The 17,885-nt window shown below is 37.9% G+C and overlaps 2 protein-coding genes across 5 annotated transcripts in view; one reads left to right on the top strand and one right to left on the bottom strand.

Annotated features, from left to right (window-relative positions):
• The window catches only part of Kdsr (3-ketodihydrosphingosine reductase), a 110,067-nt gene extending 107,688 nt beyond the window's left edge, over positions 1 to 2,379 (top strand). The window contains exon 7 of the mRNA XM_019052783.2: positions 1,822 to 2,379. Within this exon, the coding sequence (XP_018908328.2) occupies positions 1,822 to 1,929 (108 nt within the window). The 3' untranslated portion in view covers positions 1,930 to 2,379. The remainder of the gene's footprint in view (positions 1 to 1,821) is intronic.
• Positions 2,380 to 7,266: 4,887 nt separating this feature from the next.
• Positions 7,267 to 17,885, bottom strand: part of LOC109037925 (arrestin domain-containing protein 3) — a 39,309-nt gene continuing 28,690 nt past the window's right edge. For 2 of the 4 annotated variants that reach the window (XM_019052785.2, XM_019052786.2), the window contains exons 6-7: positions 17,182 to 17,377; positions 7,267 to 16,677 (exon numbers count right to left, since the gene is read on the bottom strand). In XM_019052785.2, coding sequence (XP_018908330.1) covers positions 16,667 to 16,677; positions 17,182 to 17,377 — 207 coding nt within the window. In that variant the 3' untranslated portion in view covers positions 7,267 to 16,666. The remainder of the gene's footprint in view (positions 16,678 to 17,181; positions 17,378 to 17,885) is intronic. The other 2 variants (XR_011899415.1, XM_072297635.1) reach the window with 2 other exon arrangements.

Genomic DNA, 17,885 nt, shown 5'->3' on the forward strand with positions numbered 1-17,885 from the left:
TACACTCTTGCCTTCTCCCCTGATGTCAGACCTGGACCTATATATATATATATATATATATATATATATATATATATATATATATATATATATATATATATATATATTATATATATATATATAATATGCAGTTTTTTACGAGGTATCGGTCACTAATATTAGTGACAGATACCTCGTAAAAAACTGCATTTCATATAAATGACGGTCAGAACAAATCGGTGAACAATCATCAATCATCTGTTTATTTATGAATGCATTTCCGACTCATCGTGGTTTTTCCGATTTTTGCTTGGTTATGTTTCCCTCATTTTAAAAAATTTCCGAGTGAAACTTTTTGCGATGTAAAGAAGAGGAACAGGACTACCATTCTGCGAAAAAAAACGGAGATCGAAGTATTACATTTCGAATGGTGGGGGCGAGAAGTGGGGGGAGGTTCAATTTTGTGGGCGCGATAACTCGCGCAAATTAAAAGCTTTCCCCCCGAAATTTTTACAGAAGGAAGATCTTACTTAGTTCTAGGCTGGTATTGAATTTGAGCGAAATCGGTCGAGCCGTTTAAAAATGGCGAGCTTTGAACGTTTTAGGCGGGGGGTGTGCGGCAAAAGAGGAGGGAAGCCGCACAGTGGGTCACGACCTGAAAATTGGTGGACAAGACGGCAATGTTGTCGCACAGTGGGTCACGAACTGAAAATTGGTGGATAAGACGGCAATGTTGTCGTACAATGGGTCACGAACTGATAAGCTGATAATTGGTGGACACGATGGCTATATTGCCGCACAGTGGGTTACAGACTGATAATTGGTGGACAAGACGGCGATGTTGTCGCACAGTGGGTTACGGAGATATTCATCCATCGTCATTCAAGCTTGCCACAGCGTTTGTTGACATTTTTTCTTATCAGACATTACATGAGGATCGTTGTTGCAATCTGGCGACATGAAGTCCTTATTCGAATAATCAATGCCTCCATAAGTGTAAACGTAAATCCAACCTCCAAAGATTGATAACTCCCCGCCCCTCCATTCGGAAGATACACTCTTCCCGCGGTGGACGCGCGGGTTACTTAAAAGACGGAACAACTAAGGCCGGACACTCAAACTAAAAAACGCGCGCGAAGCGCGCGTCCTGAGGGGGCTTGGGGGGGGGGGGGGCGAAGAACCTCCTAACACCGGCGCGGAGCGAAGCGGAGCGCCGGTTTTTTTAAATTTCAGATAGATACCGCTGGCGTCGTATGGACCGAAGGTAGTCGACTTCTAAAAGCATAGTTATGACAAAAAATAATTGTTTTGGCCCCAGAGCCAGTTTGGAAAATCTCTGAACTCCTTTAGAGCGTAATATTGGGCTTAAAATATCCTTCTACCCTTTTCTCCCCTCCCTTACCTCTTATATATTGGCTGTGCTGGATGCATTGCCTAAGGTCCGAAAAACACACGGAGGGCAGTCCAGTTGTTAATTAGTGTTATATTATCTCAAATTCATTGATGGTGTTTTTAGTGAAGTGGTTAACTTCAAAAACTCCAAGTAATACGTTGAGGATTGGAGAAGTGAAAATATAGCGAACACGATAATCCTTATCACCTTTTTGCGGAGATATCTCAAAACAACGCAAAAGTTGAACGGGTTTGTATAAGCGACAGTAGCGGCTCCCTTTTCCTTGGTTGGAGATCTCCATAGGCTTGACGCGGTCGCTACAGCTCCTTGTGATATACTCTCATCATTTAGTGCCCTGTTTTTTGCAAATCTTTTCATCAGATAATTTCATTGATTCACTATGCAGGTTAGTAATTATTTTAGATCTAAAATCGGACGTTTATTTTCAGGTACTAACGATGCCAGTTTTAAGGATCGTATCAGCCTTCCTTCTGGATAGTTTTGACAAAATTTGCAAAAGGTGTAAAGAAGATCGTGATGAGCAGAAAAACTCGTAATTTACTATGTTATTACGCAAAAATGGCAGTTTTTCTCGTGTTACAATTATTTTGGAACTCAGCAGAACTTCCAGTTCCTGAGCATCCATTATGAAAATGGTTCCCTCAGAAAGATGCTACCAGGTCATTGTAAGTACCTTGTAAGTACCCTCTATTAAAATTCTACTCCCCCCCCCCCCCAAATAAACAATACTTTTCGAAGGTCATAAAATGGAATGAGTGGATGAATGAATCGGTTTTGCACTCCAGTATTGTGTTTTTCATTTTTTCTGTTATCCGCTGTGTTGCATTAGTGATAACTCGACTTTTCTTACTATAATCATTTCATAGATCCTGTTGAGTTATTTTTTCTTTTACTCTAGCATTGACTTTCTGTTATGTAGAATGCATGATCATAGAATATTTCCGTACACTCTTGAATTGAATAAATTTTAACCTTTACTTATCTTCTGTTCGTGTTGAAATCCTAAAGTGTTTTTCTACTCTCCCATTCCACCTCAGATGCAGAGGGTGGGGGGGGGGGGGGAGGGAGAGAGCAACAAGGAAAAAAGTAAAGTCAAATAAAAAACTTCTTCTCATTATACTGTCACTGTCACCTTCCAGCTGAAGTGCCACAAGTGTCATTTAACACTAGTCTGCCAAACAAGTTTATTCCACTAGTTTGCCAATACCGGGTCAGTTTAGACCCATATTTAAAAAACACAGATTCTTCTTTTTTATTAGTTTATTTTATACCTGCACGTATTTTAAATGATGTTTTACATAAGAGAAACCTAGAATTATTAGACTTATAGGCCTAATATTTTTTTCCTTTCAAAGTTTAGATTAGCCAACATTCAACATACTCATGAAAAACGGGAGTGGCCACCGTCGTCGTGTCTGTCGTTTCCTAGATAACATCGAAAGTTTCAGCAACGTGGAAATCAACGTAGACCTTGAATCATTCCGGGAACGTACAGGGTGATCCAAAAGTCCCTTCCACCCCCTCTAAGTTTTTACCTAATTGAGGTAAAGATTTGAAACTTGGGGGATATTCCTAGGTCAAAGGGAGCTACTTTTTGGCCCCCTCAAATTTTCAGGGGGGCCCCTAGGGTGCGTCAAAAAAAATGAAAGTCTGAAATGTTCCGCTCCCCAGGCGGCAATCGATGACGTTTGGTAAAAAAACATGTTTGCCAAAATTTGGGCCAATTTCAATCATTTTAAATGGTGCCAAAGGTCAATTTTGTGATGAAATTATGATATTTTGGTTTAGACCTCGATTTCGTACAAAAAACTCGATTTTACGCTGAAATTGTGCGTTTACGAGAAAAATGTCAAAGAACTCGACTTGTAGAGGATGAAATTTTGCACTAGGAGGACGTCTTTGTAACCGATAAAAATCAAATTGAACTAGAAAAACTCAACTCGGTATTTATTTTTTTGGTCCTCAGAATTTCCGAGGTCTTACTAAGTAGAGGTTTAAAAGACTCATTTTTCACGAAAATAAGTCGAAAGAGGGTATAAATGAACTGTAGGCAAGTGTTGAGGATGCAAATGTCATCAGAACTTCCTCAGTTTCAAAAAAAGTTCCAACTATTTTGCACAATCCTCCAAAAAGTGTACGACTCGAGAAGCAGGATCGTGCTATAATAGTAGGGGGAAAGTGCGGTTTGACCGGGAAAAATTGCGTAACAAACTTTCCCTATGTAATCGTCATCAGTAGGTCCCCCTGAACAACTTCCTAAAAGTTAAAAATGGCCCGACCCCGGAATATCCCTCAAAAAAGTTAAAATTGAAAATGGCGGCCGTAATAAGAGGGTCCGGGAAATCGGTATTTTAAAATGCTCATTCTGTCTCATCATGTGAGGTAGCATTTCCTATGTAATTTTGGTCGTAGATTTCATAAATGAATTCCGCAAGGCCCCTTCTGAGCTTACGTTTCTCTCGGTAGTCGTATGTTTCCTTTAATTTCCTTTATTAAATACATTTATAACATCAAATTTAAGTTTCTTGGCCATAAATACATGAAAATAAAGACACTTCACTTTCCTTGTTCCTTCGGTGAATATTTAAAAAAATGCAACCTCCTGCCTTTCACATTTGGCCGCCATCTTTGATTTGGAACGCCCCCTTTGGCCGGAGGGCCTTGCGGAATTTATTTATGAAATCTACGACCAAAATTACATAGGAAATGATACCTCACATGATGAGACAGAATGAGCATTTTAAAATACCGATTTCCCGGACCCTCTTATTACGGCCGCCATTTTCAATTTTAACTTTTTTGAGGGATATTCCGGGGTCGGGCCATTTTTAACTTTTAGGAAGTTGTTCAGGGGGACCTACTGATGACGATTACATAGGGAAAGTTTGTTACGCAATTTTTCCCGGTCAAACCGCACTTTCCCCCTACTATTATAGCACGATCCTGCTTCTCGAGTCGTACACTTTTTGGAGGATTGTGCAAAATAGTTGGAACTTTTTTTGAAACTGAGGAAGTTCTGATGACATTTGCATCCTCAACACTTGCCTACAGTTCATTTATACCCTCTTTCGACTTATTTTCCTGAAAAATGAGTCTTTTAAACCTCTACTTAGTAAGACCTCGGAAATTCTGAGGACCAAAAAAATAAATACCGAGTTGAGTTTTTCTAGTTAAATTTGATTTTTATCGGTTACAAAGACGTCCTCCTAGTGCAAAATTTCATCCTCTACAAGTCGAGTTCTTTGACATTTTTCTCGTAAACGCACAATTTCAGCGTAAAATCGAGTTTTTTGTACGAAATCGAGGTCTAAACCAAAATATCATAATTTCATCACAAAATTGACCTTTGGCACCATTTAAAATGATTGAAATTGGCCCAAATTTTGGCAAACATGTTTTTTTACCAAACGTCATCGATTGCCGCCTGGGGAGCGGAACATTTCAGACTTTCATTTTTTTTGACGCACCCTAGGGGGCCCCCAACTTTTAATTTTCAAATGGGAGGACCCCCTTTGTGATAGGTCGTTCGAAAGAGCATAAAAAAAGAAACGCAAACCCGAAGTCAATATCTCAAACCGTTTCAAAATGGCGGCTGGCTAAAGTTCAAAATGGCCGAAAATTCACACCGGTTATTTGTCGATGGATTTGCGCAAAAATCGGTATGGAGGGGTATTTTGACACGAAAAAAACGAATTTGACGTTAGATTTTCAAAAAAACCAACATTTCCAAAATGGCCGCCGGTTAAAGTTTAAAATGGCCGAAAATTTTCACCTCGGTTTTAAGGAACCACGGTAGGTACACAATAAAGCGGCCCAATGAAATATTTCAACACAAATTCATGAGTCAACGGTTTTTAAGGTTTCTAAAAGCATTTTTCGCTCTTTCGATACTTTAGAGTGGAAGGAGGGGGAGGGGGAGGCCGGACAAACCCACACAGTCAAGAATTTGTTATGGTCAAAAATTTTCTTTAGCCCAGAGACTAATGATAATCTTTTTACATCCGTTCACACATTCAGCCCAAATAGGACTGGTTTTAAACCAATTTGGTAATGAATATGAAAATTCTACCATCACATGGCACCTGAATTTAGAGTGAGTTGAGTTGGCCGTCGCTGACACCAATATAACTGATGAAATTTTAATTTCACTCTTGGACTTAAAGTAATGTAATATCGTTTGATTGAAGTCACTCAGATAACTAAATATTGACTTCTTTAAATACAACTATGCCTATTTTAGTGTTACACCCCTCCTAAAAGCTATTGTCATTGTATAAATAATGTGTTATTTTCGGTAAGTAACGGTATCCTGAGCTGTGTACGAGTCGGTTCTTGAAATTGCGTTATTTTTATACCAACGTTAATGTTTGATCGAATTAGCAGAATTCGAAATAGATTCCTCCTGCTCCTCTAAGATATCACCCTCGAGCACGCAAGATTTCATGAATTACAGTTCAACAGTGAAGTTGAAATTTCATCGGTTATATTGGTGTCAGCAACGGCCAACTCACTCTTAACTTAGGTGCCATGTGATGGGAGAATTTTCATATTCATTGCCAAATTGGTTTAAAACCAGTCCTCTTTGGGCTGAATGTGTGAACGGATGTAAAAAGATTATCATTATTTACTGGGCTCAAGAAAATTGTTGACCATAACAAATTTTTGACTGTCTGATTTTGGTCGGCCTCTCCCTCCCCCTCCTTCCAGAATAAAATCCAGAATCAGAATAGAATCCTTTCCAGAATATCTAAAGAGCGAGAAATACTACCTATTAGAAACCTTAAAAACCCTTGAAACATGAATTTGTGTTGAAATATTTCATTGGGCCGCTTTACTGTGTACCGTGGTTCCTTAAAACCTCTATATCTGATTTTCGCGGAAATTGGAGGTCACCTCAAAGAAGCATGCGACAAATATGGTTGTACCGGTTTGTGCTTTGGTATATGGTATCTCTAGGATATATGCTTTCTAAAAATACTAAAGAGAACCGCGCAACGAACCGCAATGACACTTTCCCAGTCTACAATATTCTGAAAAATTCATTTTTTAAGGCTTATTTTTCGGGCAACTTTGATCTCATGCCCTGCAGCTAAAAATCAATTTCTTTGGGATCTGCAAAAGCGAAAATATTCTCCTTCCAATAGAATCACAAGGTTAGAAGATAAGAGCATTTTTCTGTTCGATGGTTTTGTTTTTCCCCCATTTTATAAAAGCACAAGATCCTCTTTTTTATCAAGCAATTTCTTCAGCTTTCGACGTCCAAAACCTACGTTTAGACATTTTTGCTGGTTTTTTTGACACAAAATTTGGAAAGAAGAGATCAAATTACCGTAGGATTCACAATGTTTTGAACGATATGTATGATTTAGCGGGAGTTATCAATTAAGCGCCGCTACGGACACGATCTGGCCCACCGTGCTTCTGTCCGTAAACCAAAAATGACACATGTTTGGCAGACTAGGGTTAAGCTTACAATTAGACGCTATGTTGCTGGACATCTCAATATTGTTTTAGTTTTGTCTATAAAACTTTTGCTCGTACTTTCACGAGAATTTCGGAACTAATACCTGATGGCGAAAGATATATCAAGTAAAATTTAGAGGTGATTCTGTTCAATAATTTTGCCATAAAAAGTTGGATAAATTTGAGTAATTTAGAAAAGTAGTGCCCAGGCAGAAATGGTGCTTTTGCTTGATACTTTAGGCGGAAGGTGACAATATATTCATTCATCAGTCTACAATCTCTGGAATGGAGGACATCATTTTAAACCTACAACTGGACGACTGGCTTGTCACCAAGACTCTAGGTGATTGTAGTCTGCGGATTAAAAAGTCGTATTTGTTTTAACTTGGGACTCCGGATAAAATACGATGAAAAGAAAATACAATTTATTTTTAGGAGCTATAACAGGGTTTCAAATTGCTTACACAAATGAATAAAGTTTTAAACAATAAACAATAAACAAGCCGAAATGCTGCATCTGAATGACTTCGACAGAAAAGTGCATGTTCTTTTCTGTTTTTGCATAGAAAAACAAAATATTAGTCAAATAGACAAGTCGATACTAAGAAAAACAACAGGTGGAGTTAAAAAAAAACAAACAAACAAACAAAAATTGACCCTTCAAAGAATTGTGCTCTCTGTATAAACATAGGAGATAATGCAAAATAGTACATATTTCACTAGAGGACTACGAGCAGTTTGAAAAGTAAGCATTATATCTCACAACACTGTGCGCACATAGTATTACAATCAGGACTTCAGACAAAATTTCAAAAATAGAGGCTATCAGTAATTTTTCAAATGGTAAACTAACTAATACCTGAATACCCAAGTATGAAAATTAAGGCCATTTGATGAGTTTGCAGATGGCTACACACATAGGCACTTCAGTGGAGAAAGACCTATACAAAAAGCATGACGAACATAATTCACATAGCATGAATACGCCCAGAAGTCAATTGCAACCTCGTAAACAATTGCAACATCACTATTTCTAGAAAAATATCTCTCGGTTATTTTTCATTAGTCACCATCTTTTTTTTTCTTTGGACTTTGTCCAAAAGTCCAGCATGAGGCATCATCCTCCTAACTTATGAATACACAGAGATAGCGATTGGAAATTTTGTGAGTGCTTCTAGGTGAAAAGAAACTACTTTTGGGACCTTCTAAACTTCCAACGGTATCACCCGAAAAATGGGTAAGAACCCCGGGGGATATAGAGGTAGTATAGGGTTTATGGATCACCCTGTATGTTTAGATGAACACATTGTTCGCTCCATGAATATGGATGAATGGGCGAGTCAAGATAGCGAACTGCGGTTTGACAGCTCCCATTAATAACTCAACAGATCTTGGATAGGCTTTCATGGTGCCGAAGTGGAAAATAACCTAGCGAATTTTGGAGCACATCTGTAAGAGTCTAATGAGGAGGATCTTCCACTTTCCTCGAAAGTTTTGCAAAGGAGAAAGGAAATTTGTAAACCAAATTTCTAAAAGTCTTATAATCAGAAGGAGAAAAATATCGAATGCCTTTTACAACAGTAGGGGTGTTGAGAACGTTTGAAACCATATTTTCTTCAATTGAGGAAGTCTCCTACATTCTTAACGCCTCTTCAGTTCTAGAAAAACACAGAAGTCACAAGGTGCTAGGTCCAGATTTTAGACACGATGAGGAACGAGAAAGAGAGACCAGCCTCATCCTTTTCCCCTCCATCAAATAATAAGCGAGGTTTGGCTTGTGCAGTCAAACAGAGAGGTATCTTGGTAAGTATCCATGTGTCCTTCATGTCATTTAGTTTTAACCAGGCATAGCTTCGAAAAGTTTGAGACACCTTAAGACAGACTGGGGTATCAACTGTTTGTTTTTATTCATCTTAAGGCATTATTGACTTTAAATCTTTGTCTTAAGATGCATTTTGTTCCTAAAAAAACCTGACTGGAAATCGTTTAAGGTTCTCCACGTGAAACGATCTTGAAAAAACCGTTATTCTCTTCACTTTTGGCCAACTGAGCACCACGTAGGATGTTTGAAAACCATTTAGTTACTACTTGAGATAATGAGAGTTGAAGTTTGCAATCTCTGTTGGTTCACTCATACAAGGACCAGTGGCATTTATTGCGGGACAGCCTATGAATTATCTGAATTCTGCAACTTATAAATACCAAAGGCAACTTTGTAAAAAAGAGATTATTTTCACGAGAAAAAATTGAATTAATCTCAGCTGCACCACACATTGTAAGGTTAGTTCGACAGAAGTCAGCTCACATAAACTGAACAGTCGAGAAAGAGCAATGGATAATCTTAATAACAGTGGAAGCTCATAACTGAGCTATAAAAAACCTTCTCTTTAATCACCATTATCAGATGAAGCAGTAAATGAGAGTTTAATGTAGGTAATAAAATAATTAACATTATTCAACAAAAAATTATTGAGCACAGAGCTTCCACTACTGACGGACCTCTTATGAATGATGCTAATTCCGATTGAAATTGATTTTAAAAAAGTAAAAAAGGACATTCACATACTCCCTAGGAGCTGATGCACTTCTACAAATTGAAGATGGAAAGAGTGGCGCCTTAGCGCCCCTCTTTCTTTCCATCCCTATAAACCCCCTTCTAAAGACCCTTAGGTCTTTTCCAGCCTTACTTGGATTCTTGACAAGCCCACAAGTATTGCAACTATCATTCACAATGATGGCAATTATAATTATTGTTCGAAACCAGCATTTAGCATTTGAAACGCTACTGCGCCTATGGGTGGGCTGGGTTCCAAGAGATGTTTAATAACCCGTACCTGAAAGCAATTAGGGAAAAGGTTAAACATTGAATTTTTCTGCATATTCTTACTATACAGGGTGTCCCAAAAGTCCATAGCCCCCCCCCCCCCCCCCCGATAACATTTGAACGGTTAGAGAACCGTTCAAAAGTTATCGGGGGGGGGGGGGGGGGTACGGACTTTTGGGGCGGAAAAACGGATTTTGGAATAGAAAAACGAAACTTTGGGAATGTTTCTATCTCCAAAGGGACCATCTTCCAGGGGGAGTCAACATTTTTGCTTTTCCCTTAGGGGGGCGGCCCCCCCCCATCCTTTTTTTTCAAATGGTAATAACCCCTGTTTCGTGATACATCATTGGAAAGAAGATTAAAAACTAAGAATTTTTGGCACAAACTGTCATCAATATCTCAATTTTTGACCGAGTCATGATAGGTCAAGGGTCAAATTTGACCTATTTTCAAAAAATCATAACACCGGTTCAAATTATCGTAGAGAAAAAAATGAAACGGGAAAGTGTAGCAAATTGTAAGCAGTGTTCAGTAAAAATCACAGAAATCACCTCAAAATAACTTGGGGGGGGGGGGTCAGACCCCCAAATACGTCAATTCTAAGGTCATACGATTTTCCAGCGAAAGGAGGCACTTTTCCTTAATTTTGCCTCATCATATCTCGGTAAGGTCAAAATTAGTTCGACGTTGCGTTTTCAGGTCCCCAAATTTCGGGCAGAAGTTAAAATAATCGAGAATTAAGGTACTCAAATTTGACCGTCTAAATTTCCTTTCTTTTCTTTTTCCTTTTATCTCTTTCTTTTTTCATTCTCTCCTTCCTCCCAGAAAAGAGTCAATATGCTTTAGTATCCATCTGAATGAATAAAGAGAGAGAACAATTTAATACATGCTTGATGTGGATACCCCTCAGTTGGCAGGGGGAGGAGGCCTATCTCCCCCTCCCCCATCGAACTTAAAGTAAGGTCAAAAAAGGAAAAATCGTATAAAGAGAAATCAACCATCTATACCCCACCCCATTACCCCCTGCACGGTCCTGTGACAGGCCTCTGTTCGGAAGAGTTTCCAACCTATACACAAGTATATGAGCAGCTCACATTTTAATTTTGGCACAAGTAGGATCATGCAGTATGTGAGAAATTAAAAGAAAACATAAATTTCACAAAGTAATGGATTTGGAGGAAAATTAAGAAAATAATATCATTAGCAGGTTATCAGCATATTTGCTTTTGCATCATTCTAGGACCCACATTGAAATATCTCTGCCTTGAAAGTGAAGCGTATTACTTAAGAAAATACAATATTGCTTATCAAAAAACGTGAAAAAATAGTAAAAACGATGAAACCCGCTTGTTACCAAATCATGAGTTTTTGGTAACCCCTCACTTTAGAGTGTTCCGTTTTTAGACAACCATCTCAAACCTTGCTCCCCGGGCTTCTTCCCATTCGTTTTGGTCCCCAAAAGACAATTCTGAAGTTTCAGCACCATAGCTGAAGTCTACACTTTCCCCCAAAGCGATGAAAATTTTGGGAGCAATTACATTGGTTTAAATGGGGAGAAAATAGGCCGATTCGCGGAACTACGTTTTTCGGTCGTAAAATGCGCCGAAATGATTTCAAACCTGACCATCTCTTGTGAAGTCGTCCAGAGGTCTGTTTTGAATGAGAAAATTCCACTTTTGATCCAGAGATGGGAGGAGGGGGGGTCACGGCGCAGTTAGTTTGGAGGCGCTGCGCGCAGCAAAATGATAGCATTTGACAGTTTTTGATCAACCTCAAAACAGGCTCTCCGAAGCTGAAGAGGCTAATATATCTCATAAATTGTAATCAAATAATTTACAAGAGTTGTTTTCATCCCTTCAGAACTATTTTCGACCATTTACACTGTTGTCAAAATTTACTCGAAATTGGAAGGAATTTAGTGTATATTATGTTCTGCACTTGAGTGATTTTGGCAACAGTGTAAATGGTCGAAAATAGTTCTGAAGGGATGAAAACAACTCTTGTACATTATTTTATTACAATTTATGAGATATATTAGCCTCTTCAGCTTCGGAGAGCCTGTTTTGAGGTTGATCAAAAACTGTCAAATGCTATCATTTTGCTGCGCACAGCGCCTCCAAACTAACTGCGCCGTGACCCCCCCTCCTCCCATCTCTGGATCAAAAGTGGAATTTTCTCATTCAAAACAGACCTCTGGACGACTTCTCAAGAGATGGTCAGGTTTGAAATCATTTCGGCGCATTTTACGACCGAAAAACGTAGTTCCGCGAATCGGCCTATTTTCTCCCCATTTAAACCAATGTAATTGCTCCCAAAATTTTCATCGCTTTGGGGGAAAGTGTAGACTTCAGCTATGGTGCTGAAACTTCAGAATTGTCTTTTGGGGACCAAAAGGAATGGGAAGAAGCCCGGGGAGCAAGGTTTTGAGATGGTTGTCTAAAAACGGAACACCCTACCCTCACTTGCATGGTGGTGTTCCTAGGGGCCACCTGTTCATCACTTTTTCAAAGAGGAATAATTTTATAAAAACTATGATCGTTTGTACGAACCAACGATGGAAATCCATCAGAAAAGGGTATTCAATAAAAATTACAAGCACCAGTTGAATTCGACTGGTTTAAATACTAAAACTTGTCAGAAAACAAAGAGAACCTCCAGCTGGTGTTTTGAGTAACCTCGAAACGAAAACGTGCTTTCTTGTAAACGAACAACTACATGCCAATGCTACCAACAGATATCATCTGGGACAAAATTTTCCCTCATTTAAGATAATATTCTTGGTCTTCTGACACAACAACCATGCCCACGCAGGGCTCCAAGATTCGATCAAAAATTTTAAAAAGGTGGTCTCTGGGAGGCCTCACCATGTAAGTAAGGGTTTTAATACGGACTTTAATGACTTACTAATACGGACTAAGGGTTTTAATATGTCTTACTAGGACTACTATTACCTTTTTTTGGAATTATGAAACATTGAACAAAATCCAGGTGAGGCAGGAAAAGGGCCTTCGCTCCACTCCTTTCCTGAGAAACTGGAAGTGAACTAAACAGTTTCAGCAGAGCACCATACAAAAATAAAACTATATGACCACAAAATCCATGTTGACTGGCTTAGTTCTATCACACAACCTGACCTTTTCTAAGATACTATGACTTAGATCAAAGCTTTGTATAAAAGCTGTTCTACCTTAAAAAGAAAAATAATAATAATATAAAAAAAAAAGATGAAAACATTGTTTCTTTCAGACACTGCTGTACACTTGCATGTGCTGTGATACTGTACAAAATATTATTATAATTACTCATATGGTCAAAACTTGCTAGCATTTTTTGTGCCACTCTAAATGCAGAAGAGTTGGGCACTTGAGGCAGTGATGTAATAAATATGGAGTTTTCGACGAAGAAAACTCAAGGTACGAGGTTTTGATTTCACTGAGTCTGGAAATAAAAGAAAAAAGGTTTTCGTTGAGTCAACAATTGTTGACGTCCTCGGGCAGTAAAACGCAAAAATGGGCCCTGAGCATGGTGTCAACAATCACGATGTCAACAAACAAAAAAATATCTTCCTTATTAATAAATTTAGAAATTAAGTCTACAGGAGAGGTTTGGGTCACGTATAGTTAGATTAGGGTAGTTTAGGTTAGGACATGTATGGTTAGTTTAGGTAGGTAAGGTTAAAGTTTAGGTAAGGTTCAAGTTAGGTAGGTGAGGTTAAAGCTAGGTAGGTAAGGTTAAAGTTAGGTAAGATAAGGTCGGGGAAAGTTAAATTCTGTGAAAGCGGGTTAGGTCTTGTAAGTTAATGTTGGGTAAGGTTATGTTAGGTTAGGTTAGAGTAAATAACATAGGAAAAACCAAACTTGAAATTTGAAAGATGTTATGAAGGGAAGTTTTCAGTTTCGTTGACTTCGTGATCATCCCTTACGGGCGTCAGAATTTTTTTATTTTTGGATGACGATGGTGTCAACCAAAACTATGAAAAACTGTTTGTTGACACCATGCTATGTATCCCTTACTTTTAGGGGAAGTTCAGTTCCCTAACGACACTATCGCTAAATATCTTGGCCTCCACCTGGATTCCAGGCTCAGATGGGAAGTTCACATTAAAAAAAAAGGTCGCTCAACTGCGACTTAAATTCTAAAATATGCAGTGGCTCTTGGGGCGCAAATTTCGACTTTCCCTACAACTAAAGTTGCTTCTCTTCAAGTCAATGTTGAGGCCGGTTTGGAGTTACGGTTGCCAATTGTGGGGTTGTGCATCCAAGTCAAATCTAGATAAAATTGAAGTAATGCAGATGAAAACCCTGCGCAGCATTGTTAAAGCAAAATGGTATGAGAGAAAAGCGGATATTCGCACTGACCTCAACATCGACTCAAGGAGAATTACAGCATCAAGATGTACTCTGTATATGAAATGAGACTGCATCGTCATTCCAACCAAGAAGCGCTTGTGCTCCTGGAATGGGACCGATGCGGTCGCAGGCTGAAGTGACATCAACCCTATGAGCTTGGAATTCAGGGTTTCACAAAATTATTCCCTTAAAACAAGTTTACCTGGGTCTTTGACCGGTGACGGTCAACCGCAGTCTTAAATAAAACAAATGACTTTGAAAGTAAAAACAAACAGACATTCTCATTAGTAATAAATTTGTATCTTAACCTTCCTCCTCAATTCATAGAGGCAGTGGCAAATAAGATAAAATGCATATAAATAATGGTTGAGTATTTTACAGTTAAATTAAGCTTTAAAAGACATCATATGAGGACTTATCTGTAACAATAGCGGATGTGAAAAATTACCTTTTCAAAACACGCTTAAAAAACTGTTTTGTTCACACAAAACTTTAATATGTTTGGCTCTGGCATAATGTACAGATCTCGAAGATCACATCTCAAGTATTTTCTCAAAATTTTCTCGATACCAAAACAGTTTTTTGAATGTGTTTCGAAAAGGTAATTTTTCACATCCGCTATTGTTACAAATAAGTCCTCATGAGTCTATAAGTGTGTATTGTACGATGTTATATTTTCTTGTGCAAATAAAAAAAACCTATGCTGCGTAATCATAGAGGAGTGAGATTCATTCCTTTATTTCTACTTTCAAGAATCGTTCTGGAATAATTTATTTACCAGTTAACAAGGTGGATAAATGGTGCTGAGTCCACACCATTATCACGAATTAATCAATGAATTTGTAGAAAAAATACTGAAAGATCCTTGTTGCCTCCATTTAGCTTTTACCTACATCTTGCCAATAATGCTGGAAAAATTGAGCAAATGAATCCATAATTCTTAACACTTCGATAATTTTCTTTAGAGATTTTACATGGGTTTTAAGGCATTTGTAAGAGCAGGAGGGGAAGAACTCTAATTCATTGATGGACGAATAAAATGACTTCTTCATTGATTATGAATCATGCTATTAGCATTAAAAATCTCACTGATATCCTAGTTTTTTGCAGATCCTTTGAATGCATTTGTGCAACTGTTCCATGCAACCTATCAGACTTCGATTCTAAATTTTTCCGACACAAAAGCAAGATATAAAAATCACACAACCACACTTAGATTCTTGTAATACAATATTTGGCACAGTAACTAAGTAGTTTAAACTTGGAAAAATCGAAAAAAGACAACAGTTCAAGTATTACATGAGCAATTTTGGCTGACTTTCAGACCCCTCCCTCCTATAGTAATGCATTCACAAGACAAGCTCTCACCCCTCTGTATGAAATACAAAAGTCTAGTCTTGACTGTCTCTCTTTTTTCCAGAAAATAACAGATAAAGCCTGAAAAATAGCTAAAAAATATTTCTATTAGAAAATATTTTAATAAAAAAAGAGGGGAGGCTTGAGTAAGACTGGGCTCAACCCCCCTTCTCCTCGCCCCTTGCAAAACAAGCTGAGATTCTCTCCAAAGTAGCTTCAGCAATACTCAAACAACCTCTTATACATTATAGCAACAAATAGGAAAAACAATTTTGGTAACGGAAAAAAATAATGGTTCTTTTGAAGAACTTGGCACAATATGGGTCAAATTTCAGCTTAACTAGAGGTACTTGAGATAGCCAATTTTGAGTATGTCATCGCATGGTAACATTCGAGAATTATAAATATGTTTGTAAAAATAAATTTTTCAAATGGAAGTTTTTAAATAAAGTTTTTACATTGCATGACTTGAATTGTAACATACTAAAATCGTGAGCGTTCAGAGGATTGCACTTCTTATTTTCTTTTCTGCAATTTTTGAAGTTAAAGGCTAGAGGCAAGTTAGTTAATTAGCGGTAGTGGCTACCGACCTCTTAGACCGTTTCATGCCTTACCTGCTTCATTATCATTCACACTGGGCAAATGATCGAAACTGAAACTGCAATTTCCACAAAAACATACTTGTAGAAATTTTGCACAATTTTAACTTTCCATCAGGGTTAAGCTATGAATGCAATGTGATGAAAAAATTGGGAATTGATTAAGGGACAAAATCCCATATTGAGTGTACAGAATCCTTTTAAAAAAGAAAAAACATAGGAAAAAATTGCACTTACATTTACTCTAAAGAATAAGGAAATCTGTGTTAAAATTGCCAAGTAAATACGTGAGTAGAAGAAGAGCTCGTTGAAAATTTAAAACTTAGCAACTAAAGAGAATATATTTGAAGGCAAAGCAAACGGCGTGAAGCCAGTTTTTACGTTGCAGTCAGAATTGGATCGAGTTTCACAGAAAGGAACCAAGCCACATCAGCTATTGCCAAATTTAACTGGGCAATAGAATTTTTTACGAGAGAGCGTTTGTGCGGATTCCTTTGAAATGTTTAAGGAATTTGCTTTAAACCGTGGAGAATTTTCACTGCAATTTGCATGAAAATTCGCAGAACCGTTTTTATGTAAAAACTTAAATTGCCCAATTAAATTTGGCAACAGCTGATGTGGCTTGGTTCCTTTTTGTTTAACGCGGGCCAATTTCTCTCCTGCAAGTAATATGTGCTTACGATCATTCAGGACCTGAAACAGACAAAAGTTTAAGAATAATATGAGAAAATTTGAAGTTTCTTACATGGAAAGAACAGAAATCACCGAGAGATTCACAGATAAATTGGAAATATTATGATCATAGTTGGATCAAAACTCAAATTCATTCACTCTTTCTTTTAATAAAATTAAAAATTTGTCTTAAAGTAAGCACACTACTGAAACTAAAAGTAACAGAAAACAGAGCGAAACAAAGGGGACACCTAGATAACAAACTGTGAGTTAACATATTAAATAAAGAAACCGGACATTGAAAACCTCAAATAACTTAGATCAAAAAACCTAACTAACTTAAACGGACACTCAAAAGCTTGTGAGTTGGAGTTTTTAAATCTTTGGTTTCTTAATTTCATTTAATCGCACTAATTATCGCGTCTTATAATCTTCAAAAGGAAGAGGAGAAAATTACAGACTTTCACACTTTCGCAAGAAGTGGCTCTTAACATCGGAAAACTTATGAACCCTTAGTAAACTCACTGATAGTTGGATAGATATGGCTGGGAGGAGCGGACGGAGCTACTGGGTCAACAGAAAATCCAATGGTTGAAATGTCCGGTGTTCCTTTTTCCAGGCTAGCAGCAGCTGAGGGGAAAGCAAGAATCGGCGTGGATCCAAAAGTCATGGGCACCTCCATTTCCAAATTTAAATGGGCTCCACTAACTACTGTCACAACCTGAAATCATTGCAAAGCGAATTAGGAGCTGAACAAGAACTGAAGGCTCTTCCTCGAAATCCAAAGTATGATAGCATTTGTGTGCATTTCAATCAACAAAATCTTATCATTATTTCCTGATATTTTCCTGGTCTGGTGACTTCTTCCCTCCAATTGCAAAGTAAATTAAAAGACACAAAAGTTCAAATCTATCACACAACAAGGAGTTTTCAGGACAAATTTTATTTCAGATTCCGTATCTTTAAATCTGAGTTTGCTGTATTTTTAAGTGTACTTCTTTCCAGGTATGTGGCTTGGACAGGAGGTAGATCAGGAAATGATGCAGTATACTGTTACAAAAGAATGAGATAAAAAGGAGTAAAATCATCCTGCAAGATGGTATTTTCGTCATCCTTCATACTAGCAAGAATAACTGCCATTACGAGTTCTCCAGCATAAATACATGCATTAGTGGAGCAGGAGGAAGCTCGCTTCGAGAGAAAACATTTAACACTGAAAAAACGTTTCC

Source organism: Bemisia tabaci, chromosome 1, assembly GCF_918797505.1.
Source record: "Bemisia tabaci chromosome 1, PGI_BMITA_v3".
In the NCBI taxonomy this organism is placed as follows: domain Eukaryota; kingdom Metazoa; phylum Arthropoda; class Insecta; order Hemiptera; family Aleyrodidae; genus Bemisia; species Bemisia tabaci.